An 11,102-nucleotide genomic window follows, 5' to 3' on the forward strand; every position below is an offset into this window, starting at 1 on the left:
ATCACCTCCTCCCCCTTCGCCTCCCCCTCCCTCTCCTCCCCCGCCCCCTCCCCCGAGCCCTCCTCCGCCCTCGCCTCCTCCCCCATCGCCCCCACCGCCTCCTCCCCCGTCCCCTCCTCCCCCTCCCCCGCCGTCGCCCCCTCCTCCTCCTCCGCCCTCGCCACCTCCCCCTTCGCCTCCTCCGCCCTCGCCGCCTCCCCCCAGCCCTCCTCCACCCTCGCCGCCTCCCCCCTCGCCGCCCCCGCCTTCTCCCCCTCCTCCCTCGCCCCCTCCCCCGAGCCCCCCTCCGCCGTGTGAGGTAAGCTCGCCTTCAAGTGGCTCCGCCCTAGCATGGGTTCACTGTCGCGTGTGGGTCCCGGAAACGATGGCGTGCCAACAGCTCTGCCCGCAGCCAGCCATGCCGCGCCGTCCGATCGTCAGCCCATCAATCCAGTGTCACGCCCGCACGCTTGCACGGTCTCGTACACACACATCCAAAACACACACACACACACACACACACGCACACACACACAGTGCCGTCACCCTCCCGCCCTCGCATCCTCCCCACCTCCCTCAGGTGTGCGTCTACCTGACGCTGGTGCCCCCAGCCAACGACCCCTTCCAGTACCGCTTCGACGCCGCCACCTGCGACGACGCCGCCACCGCCATTTCCCAGGACATCGAGCTGCTGGCCGAGGACCTCCAGGCCCGAGTGAGTGTGGCCTGGGGCCTCACCGCGGGTGCCGGGAGGCGGGTGCTTTGTGGTGGGAGATGGGTGACGTGAAGAGAGCGTGGGTATGGGTGCTTGCGTGCTTGTACCTGGCACTCCGCTGGGCAGCTAGCGGGATGGGTGGATGCCTGGCGCGGCTGGCTGTCGTTGACGGGTGCACCAGGCCATGTGTGGCATGCGACAAGGCAAGGGTCTGACACGCGGCTGTTCGGCGTTGAAAATGTGTGGCAAAGCCGCCCACCAGGCTGCCACACGACTGGGCGCATGCTAGTTGCTATGCTGGTCCTCCTAAACGCCGCTGAACCCACACCCGCCCCCCCCCAGATCTCTGTCCCCTTCACGCTGACCGAGTGCACTGAGACCAGCATCAAGGTCTGCGGCGAGTTCTTCTCGGTGAGATTACAGGGTTTGTGAATTTGACACATCACCAGAAGGCACAATGCGAAGAACATTGCTTATGGTGCATCGTACTCCGCACATGGTCTTCCGTGGGAACATGGCGCTTGCACATGTAATTAGTACTGCTTGCGTTACTTCGAGTCCAAGGGAAGGAAGCACGCAGGTCCTGCATGTTTGTGCGTCTGGCTGTGTGGAAATCAAAGACTGGCTGGCCCCATCCCACCAGTCGAGGGGGCGCCAACGGTGTCGGACGTGTGCCCCAGAGACGCAGCATGGCCGCTGATCTGTGTGCCAACGGGCCCTTTCCGACGTGTTTCCCCCTGTTCTCCCCCCCCTCACCAGAACGAGGACGGTGCCCTGCTGGAGCCCGACATTCAGAACATCTACCTGGACCAGTGGCTTCAGGTACGCCGAACAAATCCGGGGAACGCCGTGCTACGGGGAAGGAGTCGATGGGGCTGGGATGAAGGCCTGCGCCGCGTCATGCGCCGTGCTTGACAGCGGCACGCGCTCTCCACACCTGCAAGCTCAGGCGTGGCTCAGGCATGGGAGCTCGTACCCACATGGTGTTTATACCTGCACGGCCCCTCTCACCACATGCCCCGTCCTCCTGTGCTCCAGATCATTACGGGCGCCCAGTGCCCTGCCTTCCTGGCCGGTTACACCATCGTGGTCTCCATTGCGAGTGCCAACCCCGATGTCCCCTCGGCCTGCCTCAGCGGCGTGCTGTCCACGGGCTGCTCGCCCGAGACCGTGCTCTTCCCCAAGTGCGAGTGAGTTGTTTGGCGGCGGGCCCGGTTGCTTGATGTGTATCACTGTGATGTGTTACAGGCGCCGAATGGGTACCACCGAATGAGGGGATGACACGCCCTTGCGTGGCAGTGGACATCCCCGGGCACATCTACGGCGAAGCTGCGTTCCTGATCTACCTCGTCGGACTCCCAACCCCCTCCCCCCTCCCCATTCTCTGCACGTCGCAGGTGCACCACCACCCCCTACAACATGCCCTTCGCTGTCAACCCCGTTATCACCACCACCCCCGGCCGCAAGACCGGCAGCACTGCCTACTGCTTCAAGCTGGCGTCTGTGACGCCGTCTAACCCCTCGGTGAGAGATGCCCACGCCCAGGCTGTCCTGCCACGTCTTCCCAACCACCACGGGCACGGCCGATCTGCCACACCACGGCCTTTTGAGCTTCCAGTGACAGCACCGTCTGTTGTCTTGGGGGGCACTAGCACGGGGTCCCCGCCAATCCTGCCTTGCCCTGCCCTGCCGTGGGAGCAGGCACCATCACAGGCCGTTCCGCCACCCAACCTCGACCCACATCCCCACCTCCCAACCCAAAACCGCCTCGCTCCTGCCCTCGTCTGCCTTACAGTCTTTCTGCGGCAAGACCACCACCATCAACAAGCTGGAGTTCTTCGCGGACGACACCAAGCGCCGCAAGGTCACCGGTGTGGGCCTCAAGCCCGCCGGCTCCGCCACCACCACGTGGCGCGACCCCATTTGGGACACCCCCGGCCAGAACACCCTGCGCGGTGAGCATGTGATGTGTGCGGAACGCGGTGTGAAGGATGGCCTGGCCGGGGCGGGCGGGTGGTGGTGGGTCACGCCGGCGTCAAATGCGGCAGAACACAGGGGGGTTGGGTCAGAGGGGTCGGGTATGGGGTCTGGGGGTGGGCCAGGGGGGTGCGTCAGGGGGTGGGGGCCAGGCGTTGTGGGTGCGGGGGTGGTGGCCGGTGGGTGGGGCTCCCAGAACGATAGGTGATGGCTCATTGCAATCGGCCCACTGCGCCGCGGGGCCTTTCTTTGCCAAGGTCAAACACAAGATGCAACTCCGCGCATATGAAGTTGGTTCATCACCACCGAAATTGCATTTCCTGCGAGCGTTCTTTATTTACGCCTCACGACTGCCTGAACACTCTCCAATCCGCGCTCCGCTGCTTGTGCCCCCCCCCCCCCCCCGCAGCCACCAACGTCAACTGGAGCAGCGCTCAGGCCGACGGCGGCCAGGTGTGCCTGGAGCTGACTGTGCCCCTGGCGGACTTCTGTCTGGGCTCGGCGGACGGCAGCAGCTGCTGGGTGACCCTGTTCGACGGCAGCCGTACTTGTGAGTTTTGGAGGGCACGCAACAATCACCCCGCTAGAGATAGCTGGTGGCTGCGCACGCCGCAACAGAGCATGGAGACAATACGGGGTCGTCAGGGGCCGGTTTGGGCAGAACATGGACAGGGGGGTCGGGGTTGGTCTGCAACTTCAGGTCTTGAGCGTGCCGTACGCTTGCACACGTAGCTGCCGTGCCCCCCTCCCGCGTCCCCTTCAAGATCCCCATGTGTGCAATGCTTCTTACGACTGCAGGCTGCCCCACTGCGCTGACCTCCATCACCGCGCCCTAGGCGCCCTGTGGCGCGAGCGCGGCAGCCAGCCTCTCGAAGGAACCCTGAACGTGGGATTGCCCCATCGGACAGTGCCCCCTGTGAGGTGGCCTCATCTTCTCACCTTCTCATCTTCACGTCTTCTTATCGTTTAGGCGCTGCAGGGGCTCCGCAGGTCCTGTTGACGCAGCTGTGCATGCTAGCGGATTGATGATTGATTGGCCCGATGTGGGAGGGTGGCTGGGGAGCATGAGCCCCTGGGTGCGCCTGTATAGAATGAGGGCTTGGAGGGACGTGCTTTTTACAGTTACCCACTGTGGGGGCCCATTGACGGCATGCGTCACCGCTTGCATTTCACATGCTGCGTGAGGCGAGAACGGAGGCTTTGTGTGGTTCCATCCTAGCCATGCCGCCGCCTTGATTGCATGCGGCCACTCAGGACATGCATGTACGTATAGTCTAGCTCTTCTGACTCTTGGGTTTGTTCTTCATAGCTCATTTGGTGTGAAGCGTATGCGCTGCGGATTTATGCGTTGGCGAGAATACGAAGGCGCACGAGCCCTTCACTAGCTTTGCCAAGCCAGACACGCGCCGGTTATCTGCATGCGCTGGGGGTATGCCTATTGGGTTGTTCGGGGCCGCGTTGCAAAATTACTTGTCCCACTTGAACTGTGAATTGTGGTAGGCGACTGGGAATGCTGAGTGAAATGTCCATGAATGTGCGGGGCCCATGTATATCTGTGACGTGCGTGCTTGACTGCCCTCCTGCAAACATGCACTGCAGGCGAGCCACGTTGGTTGCGCCTAGCGTGTGACCATGCTGTTATGTACAATAACGAAGTAACGCACGATATGTGTATGCGCGCTCCTCACGTGGGCTTCCCCGATGGACCTCCCCCGGTTGACTTCGTGCTGGCCATTAGGTATTAGCACACAGGGCAACACAGGGCTGAGCAAATCAGCATGACACAAAACAAGGGAAGCGTACTGCAACGGTTCTTCGGCCCTTGGGCCGCTGAGGTGCGACAGGTGTGCCAGGTGTGTGTGTGTGTGTGTGTGTGTGTGTGTGTGTGTGTGTGTGTGTGTGTGTGTGCGCGTGTATGTGCGTGTGCGTGCGCGTGTGCGTGCGCGTGTGCGTGCGCGTGCGCGTGCGCGTGCGCGTGCGCGTGCGTGTGTGTGTGTGTGTGTGTGTGTGTGTGTGTGTGTGTGTGTGTGTGTGTGTGTGTGTGTGTGTGTGTGTTTGTGCGCGTGCGTGGTCACAAGGTGGTGCGCACGACCGTTGCGTGTCTTCCTGCTTCGTGAGAACCTGAGCCCGAGCCGGGGTGAACCCTATGACGCCAACGAATGCTATCGTCCTGCATCTTGTCTCCCTTGTAAGGAAGGGGCGTGTTCCTAATCCTATGCTGCCATGTGGAGTTAAGTGATGCGGCTAACCTGGCAAGCTCCGATTTCAGCATCACTTTGCGCATGCGTTCACTAAAGTCAAAGGCAGTCATAGCATAGACTGTACATTGCACCACAACGTGTTGCTCATCCTCCTTCCTGCGAGCTGGCCCCGCGCCCGGCCATTCATTCCCTGGGGCGCCAGACAAGACGCCAAGACGCCACACGAGCGCTTTTGTTCAAAGCTTCAGCCCGCCTGTTGGTGGTGCCGCCAAGGCGGAAGTTGCTCGTCGCCGTGCCCGCCGCCCAACTGCGCGCCCGTGCGCCTGACTGCCTCAGTACCGTACTTGCAAGGCCAGCCACTGTGCCAGCACCCGCAGGCACCCGCCACCGCCGCATGTTATCCGTGGCACCTCACTTCGGCTGTCCCGCTAAGCCCTTGCGGGCGCCTCTTGTGCTCCAGGGACCGGCGCCGACGCCCAACCCATACCCTGATACCTAGCTTGGTCACGGAGGTCCGTTGGTCCTGATTCTCCTGAACCTCCGTCGGTCCTGGCCATCAGTGCGTGGCCATCTGCCGGCATCCGGCGAGTTCTTGCACTCCGCACACTTACCCCCCTGGGTTCCCTCCGCCCCGCCCGCACCCATGGCCCAAGGGCCCACCCCCCGTGTGGCACGTGCACGCCCTCCCTGTTACCGCTGTACGTCCCGCCGGCACAGCAGGCCCCGTTGACTGACTTGGCTAAGTTGGCTTAGCTGACTGACGTCACCTGACTCATTCTCGGAGGTGAGGCAGGGTATCCGTAATCCGTGCTGCAGTGTCCTTCACTCTCCAAGCGTCTTCATAGGGCTGGGAAACTAGTCTTGTCATGCTAGGCTGTGGCTTTGCTGACGGCCGGCATGGCTGGGGTCTGTCCGTCAGTGCCCGTTGGGGTACTGGCAAGCCAGGGCTAGCCCTAATGCCGCGCGTGCATTCAGTGCGTCTAATTGTTCATGTAGCCGAGCTGAGCAGGGAAGGTGTCTCCTTGTTTAGCTGCGGTGCGAGGAGGCAGCGTGGCACCGGACATCGGTAGGAATCGGCGCAGTGCGTCGTTCCGTCTCAAACCACACATCCACACGAGACAAGTGGGTTCGCTCGGTGCAGTTTACTGTTACGGCTGCGCGTCTGCCCCCTGCTATATGCCTGTGAAGCCGGCTGCGCGAGTGGTGCGGCGTTATGTCCTTGAGACAGGTCTTGTGACGTGGTCGCATGTGCACGCATGCACGCGCACGCTCCAGCCAATTAAGAGGTCCGTTTCCGGTTGCGCGTGATCCCACTGCTCACGCATTCTGCAGTCGAAGAACGCCTGCGGAGCATGCTCGCGACGACCGTTGCCTGGCTTTCTGAGCTGCGGTATCGATCTGCAGGTCTTTGCTTCCACAAGGCGATGGTCAAGACCCATGAGACTGGCCATACATGGTCGGTTCCTATGGCAATTTAGGTTGTATTTAGAGCAGCGGAACAATGCTATGCGCGTTCAGCGGTTTCAAACTCCTCGCTTCCGCTCCCACTTTGCTGGGTCACTGAGCAATTCGAGTTCTAGCTATTCGTCTCGCGCTACTGGCACCGTCGAACGCTGACGTTGCTGAGTTTGGCGTTTGCGATGAGGCGCGAAAACCGCTCTGCCGTACGCCTGGCGGGCGGAAGGGGCGTTGCCCCTACATATACCGCCGGGGCTTCATTGTTTGACATAACACTTGGTAGAGCAGCACACACCATGCGGCTCACCGGTTTCGCTCTGGCAGTCATCGGCCTACTGTGAGTTTCTCTAGGGCGCTGTTTAAACACCTGGGGTTGTGATTCGCAGTTAAATTCGCTTTTAGATCAGAGGTTGCATCTCGTCTAAGCAGAAGGCCTTCACCTAGGCAGCGCAAGAATCACCATTGCTACAGGCCCGAGAAGGAGGGCCACACCAAGCACGCCATTTTTTCAGCCCTAGAATCTTTAGTCTGCGTCATTGCATATTTTGTCAGCAACGAGCAGGCGTGACCAGCCAGCTGGGTCGCTCTACAACCGACACTTTCGTTACTCCACCTCCGATTCTAACATGCCTTCCTTTGCTGCGCGCAGGGCCATCGGCGCGAGTGCCCAGCAGACGGGGCTCTACACCAGTTTCCCCTACTGCCAATGCACCAAGACGCCCTCGGCGTATCGGTTGTCGCCGACCGTCACATCGACGGGCGCGGGCACCTACTGCTTCACGCTCAGCGCGAAGGTGCCGGCTGGCTGCACGCACAAGTGCTGCAAGGCTGACCTCAAGAAGATTGAGGTGAGCATTCGCAGCTACTAGACGGCTGACATTGGAGTTAAGTGTTGAGGGGTTACCAGGAGGCCGGGGGGAAGCGCGGGAGGCGTGGGTAGTAACCCTCCCGCTCCCCTCCCGCCATTCCGCCCCATTCCGCCCTAACTCTGCCGCCTTCTAACGCCGCCCTGCCTCCCCGCCTTTCTTTCCCTCCCTCAGTTCAACGTGAACGACGCGTGCGACGTCTTCTCGCCCTCTCTCAAGGCGACCATCAACGGCGTGCGCACCAAGGTGGCCCCCGCCATCAACAAGGCACAGAACGGCCCCGTGGGCTCCACCACCCTGGTGCTGACGCAGCTGGGTCTGGGGCTGGGCAACGACGGCGCCCAGGTCTGCATCACGCTGGGTCTGAACAAGAACGGCAAGGGCTGCACCACCCTAGAGGAGCTGTGCGTGCCCCCGGCCGGCATGCCCGCCGGCGTGTGCACGGCTGCCCTGTTTGACAGCCAGAACGACTGCTGCCCACTATCCCAGGCCAACGTGCCCAGCCCGCCGCCGCCCTCTCCCCCTCCCCCGTCGCCTCCTCCTCCTTCTCCCCCTCCCCCCAGCCCGCCTGCCCGCTGCCGCGTGTGCGCCTACATCGCCCTTCTGGACGTGAACAACAACGCGCCCTTCCCCTACTCCTTCAGCGATGACCAATGCGTGGAGGTCTCCGACGTCATTGTCGCCGACATTACCGCCCAGGCCGAAAGCGTCGGCGCCACCATTGTCTCCGACTTCGCGCTCGTCTCCTGCCAGGGTCAGCAGATCAAGGTGTGCGGCGAGTTCTTCTCCAACGAGGAGGGCGCGCTGCTGCAGGGCTTTGTGTCGGAGCAGGTCGCCATCTGGCGCGACCTGATCACCATGGGCAGCTGCCCCGCCTACCTGACTGGCTATACCGTGGTTGCGGCGGTTGGCGGCGACGGCACCGACGTCAACAACCTGCCGGTCACCTGCCTGGCAGCTGCCTCCAGCACCGCCTGCGCCCGGGAGACTGTGGACTTCCCCAAGTGCCAGTGCGTGACCCAGCCCTTCTCCACGCCCTTCGCTGCCAAGCCCGTCGTCACCACCATGGACGGCCCCACCAAGGGAACCACCGCCTACTGCTTTGAGACCATGCTGGTCACGCCAAACAACCCCGGCAGCAAGTGCGGCAAGACCGACATGCTGCTCAAGGCCGAGTTCTACGCCGACGACGCCAAGCGCCGCAAGATTACGAACATCGGCGTCAAGCCCGCGGGCGGTGCCATGAAATGGCAGGCTCCCTCCTGGGGTGCCGTGGGCGAGTTCACGGTCAAGGCCACGCCGCTCAACTGGAGCAAGGCACAGGCCGACGGCGGCATGCTGTGTCTGGTGCTCACCAACGACACCACCCTGAACGACTTCTGCATGGGCAACACCGAGAATACCTGCTGGTGCGTGTGTAGGCGTGTGGTGTGTGGCGTGTCATGATGGTGTGGAGCGGGGGTGCTTAAGCTGTGCGAGAGGGACACCTGGGTAGGGCGTGAGTGACTGCAGCGGGTTGGGAGTCGCAGCGGCAGTGGCAGCTGTGCATTCTTCAGGGCTTGTGTGGACCGGTACAGCTTACCCTGCTTGTCTACATCATACTGACGACGTGTGTGCCCCGCTGCTGGCCTCCCCTCCCCTCCTCTCCCTCAGGATTAACCTGTTCGACAGCACCAAGAACTGCTGCCCTCTGTACACGTCCAGCCTTTAAAGCGCTGTGTGCGTACATATTGAGCAACATAAGCAGGCCTCTGGAGCTGGCAGGCGCAATAAGCAGGCAGCGCTAGCAGCTACGGATGGCCTTCTCAGCGTGGTGCGTGCGTGCGTGGGCGCTGAAACGTCCCGCGCGCACAGCACGGCTTAATTCATGCACGTGTGTGTGTATGTAACAATGCAAACGTGGGTCAAGTACTGTGTGGTGGATGGAGTGTGGCCGGAAGGCCGGTGTGGGCGGGCGTGTAGATTGGTAGGCCGGGTGGAGATGTGGACAATCGGAACATGTAGATAGCTCGTGACGTACAGACGCGGTTCGCATCACGACGACGACTTTGACTGACGTGCATTACTATTTGGATGCCCCGTGTGTGCATAGCACCAGGGCAAACCCAACCCCTCTCTGCACGGAATACATTCGAACCTCACCGGACGGGCGGCAGGTGTGACGCGATTTTGACGAGGCCGGCTCCGGTTTTGACTTGACCACAATGTGACAAAAGCAAATGGCCAATTTTGTGGCGCCAAACGGCAAGCAATGGACACACGCTTGAAAGCGTGTATATTTTGTAAGGTTCAACCATCCCGCCCGCGCAGCAGTGGGGGAAACACACAGGCACGAGGGGCAGCCCGCACACGCACCCGGCCAAACCGCATGGTGGGTGTCGGAGGGGAGGGGCCTGTCGTCACGTCCAGCCCATGCTTTAGCCAACAACGGACTCACACTTGCCTGGGTACTTCAAAGTTGGAACGGGAGGTCGCAAAGTATCAGGGGTTATTTCTCCCCAGCCTCGGCCGCTCGGTTCACGATCAGCATTCTGCTCCAGCTAATAAGAATTATGTTGACACGGTACTGGTAACGAACAGGGCCGGGGGTACTCGTTGGCGCGGGGGCACGTATAATGGGCGCCTGGGCTGTGCGTAAGTTGTTTCTTGGGTCTCTTGCCAGTCCGTCCCTTGCCCTGTCCCGTCGACTCGCTTGCTTGGCCGTGACTTGACTGCAACAAAGACTCCGCACGTGTGTGGCTTCACTTGGTAACACTCCCTCAATCAGCACCAGTCCACCCGCTTGGGCCTGGCCCTCTGAGCTGACACCATGCAGCCATGCGCAGCCCAGAGGTCTGGCGGTCTCAACCCATAGCGGTTCTGCGGTCTGGTTGGGCCGGGCAACGGGGCAAGGCACTGGTCTGGTTGGGCCGGACCCGGCAGGGCACCGCACCACACCTGGGCGTCACCGGTCTGGTTGGCGTCAAGACCAGCAGGTACGGTCAGCAGGGGCAACAGAGGGAAGGGGCGGTGGGCTGTTGACGTCAGCCAGTGACCCAACCAGTCCCGTGGCTACCGTACCATCCATGTGTGGTCCCACAAGTGGGGCATGATAAGCTGTGGGCAGAGGGCACAAGCAAAAGATGTGTGCTTTGCCTTGTTGTGAGAGGCACGAATCACTAGCAATCCCTTTCCGATTGAGGTACCCTTAGACTCGGACGCCCAGACCAAATACTGCCCACGGTGCGTCTGTTGTGTCGTGTGTTATCGTGTCTGTGGTTTGCTGTGACCGCCTACCCCCTGGGGTAGCGCTGCTGTGCCTGCTGTGTTGGGTTGCCAGTGGTGCTACTGTGGTGGTCATAACTCTGCCCGGGAGCAGCCCCGCGCCAGTTCCGTGATGGCGCATGTATGTCAGTTGGATTCACTTAATCTCGTGAGCGCGCTTTTCCTCCGGCAAACGCTTTTGTCAGCGTGTGTCGTGAACGTGTGTCGTGGTCTCGTGGATCGCAAGGATAGGGGCACAGGGGCATGGCTTGCATGCTGAGGAGCACAGGTTGACACGGGTAACACGGGTGGGTAACACCGCAGGGCAGGGCGCATGCTGGAGGTGAAGGTGAGTCGGTGAGACCGGTGAGCCGTTCTGGCCCCGCAACCGCCTTGGCGTGTTGCCCGGCGGGCTTACTTGCTTGAGTCATGCGTTGTCGCCACGCAAGCACGTGAACAGATTGATTGCGCAACCTGCCGCTGCCCAACCCCTGAAGGCCTGTTCAACCATGAAGAGCACCCCCACTGTCTACCTGGCCATATGCAGACGCCCAGTTCCCACATGCGGGAACGGCATCAGTGCCCCATGGCACCCCTCACTGCACCCTAGCTGGCCGTGGCGTGCCGATAGCCCGTGCGGAACCCTGTTGTGACTGTCCACAA

At 61.7% G+C, this 11,102-nt stretch overlaps 3 protein-coding genes across 4 annotated transcripts in view; all 3 read left to right on the plus strand.

The window, feature by feature from the left end:
• CHLRE_17g717850v5 (uncharacterized protein) overlaps nucleotides 1-5,117 on the plus strand; it is a 6,912-nt gene extending 1,795 nt beyond the window's left edge. The window contains exons 4-12 of the mRNA XM_043072197.1: nucleotides 58-298; nucleotides 560-694; nucleotides 1,037-1,105; nucleotides 1,454-1,516; nucleotides 1,733-1,884; nucleotides 2,092-2,218; nucleotides 2,490-2,649; nucleotides 3,081-3,221; nucleotides 3,470-5,117. Of these exons, the coding sequence (XP_042914656.1) occupies nucleotides 58-298; nucleotides 560-694; nucleotides 1,037-1,105; nucleotides 1,454-1,516; nucleotides 1,733-1,884; nucleotides 2,092-2,218; nucleotides 2,490-2,649; nucleotides 3,081-3,221; nucleotides 3,470-3,507 (1,126 nt within the window). The 3' untranslated portion in view covers nucleotides 3,508-5,117. The remainder of the gene's footprint in view (nucleotides 1-57; nucleotides 299-559; nucleotides 695-1,036; nucleotides 1,106-1,453; nucleotides 1,517-1,732; nucleotides 1,885-2,091; nucleotides 2,219-2,489; nucleotides 2,650-3,080; nucleotides 3,222-3,469) is intronic.
• A 1,258-nt stretch (nucleotides 5,118-6,375) lies between these two features.
• On the plus strand, nucleotides 6,376-9,494 carry CHLRE_17g717900v5 (uncharacterized protein). Its single transcript, XM_043072198.1, has 4 exons — nucleotides 6,376-6,667; nucleotides 6,980-7,178; nucleotides 7,371-8,605; nucleotides 8,850-9,494. Exons 1-4 carry the CDS (start codon nucleotides 6,627-6,629, stop codon nucleotides 8,905-8,907), a joined length of 1,533 nt encoding a protein of 510 aa, XP_042914657.1. The 5' UTR covers nucleotides 6,376-6,626; the 3' UTR covers nucleotides 8,908-9,494.
• Nucleotides 9,495-9,545: 51 nt separating this feature from the next.
• Nucleotides 9,546-11,097, plus strand: CHLRE_17g717919v5 (uncharacterized protein). Of its 2 annotated transcripts, none has more exons than XM_043072199.1 (1): nucleotides 9,546-11,097. In XM_043072199.1, exon 1 carries the CDS (start codon nucleotides 10,014-10,016, stop codon nucleotides 10,215-10,217), a length of 204 nt encoding a protein of 67 aa, XP_042914658.1. In that variant the 5' UTR covers nucleotides 9,546-10,013; the 3' UTR covers nucleotides 10,218-11,097. The 2 variants fall into 2 exon arrangements, with proteins under 2 accessions (XP_042914658.1, XP_042914659.1); XM_043072200.1 differs by having other exon boundaries at nucleotides 9,766-10,907.
• Nucleotides 11,098-11,102: the final 5 nt, after the last annotated feature.

Source organism: Chlamydomonas reinhardtii, chromosome 17 (genome assembly GCF_000002595.2).
Source record: "Chlamydomonas reinhardtii strain CC-503 cw92 mt+ chromosome 17, whole genome shotgun sequence".
NCBI classification, from domain to species: domain Eukaryota; kingdom Viridiplantae; phylum Chlorophyta; class Chlorophyceae; order Chlamydomonadales; family Chlamydomonadaceae; genus Chlamydomonas; species Chlamydomonas reinhardtii.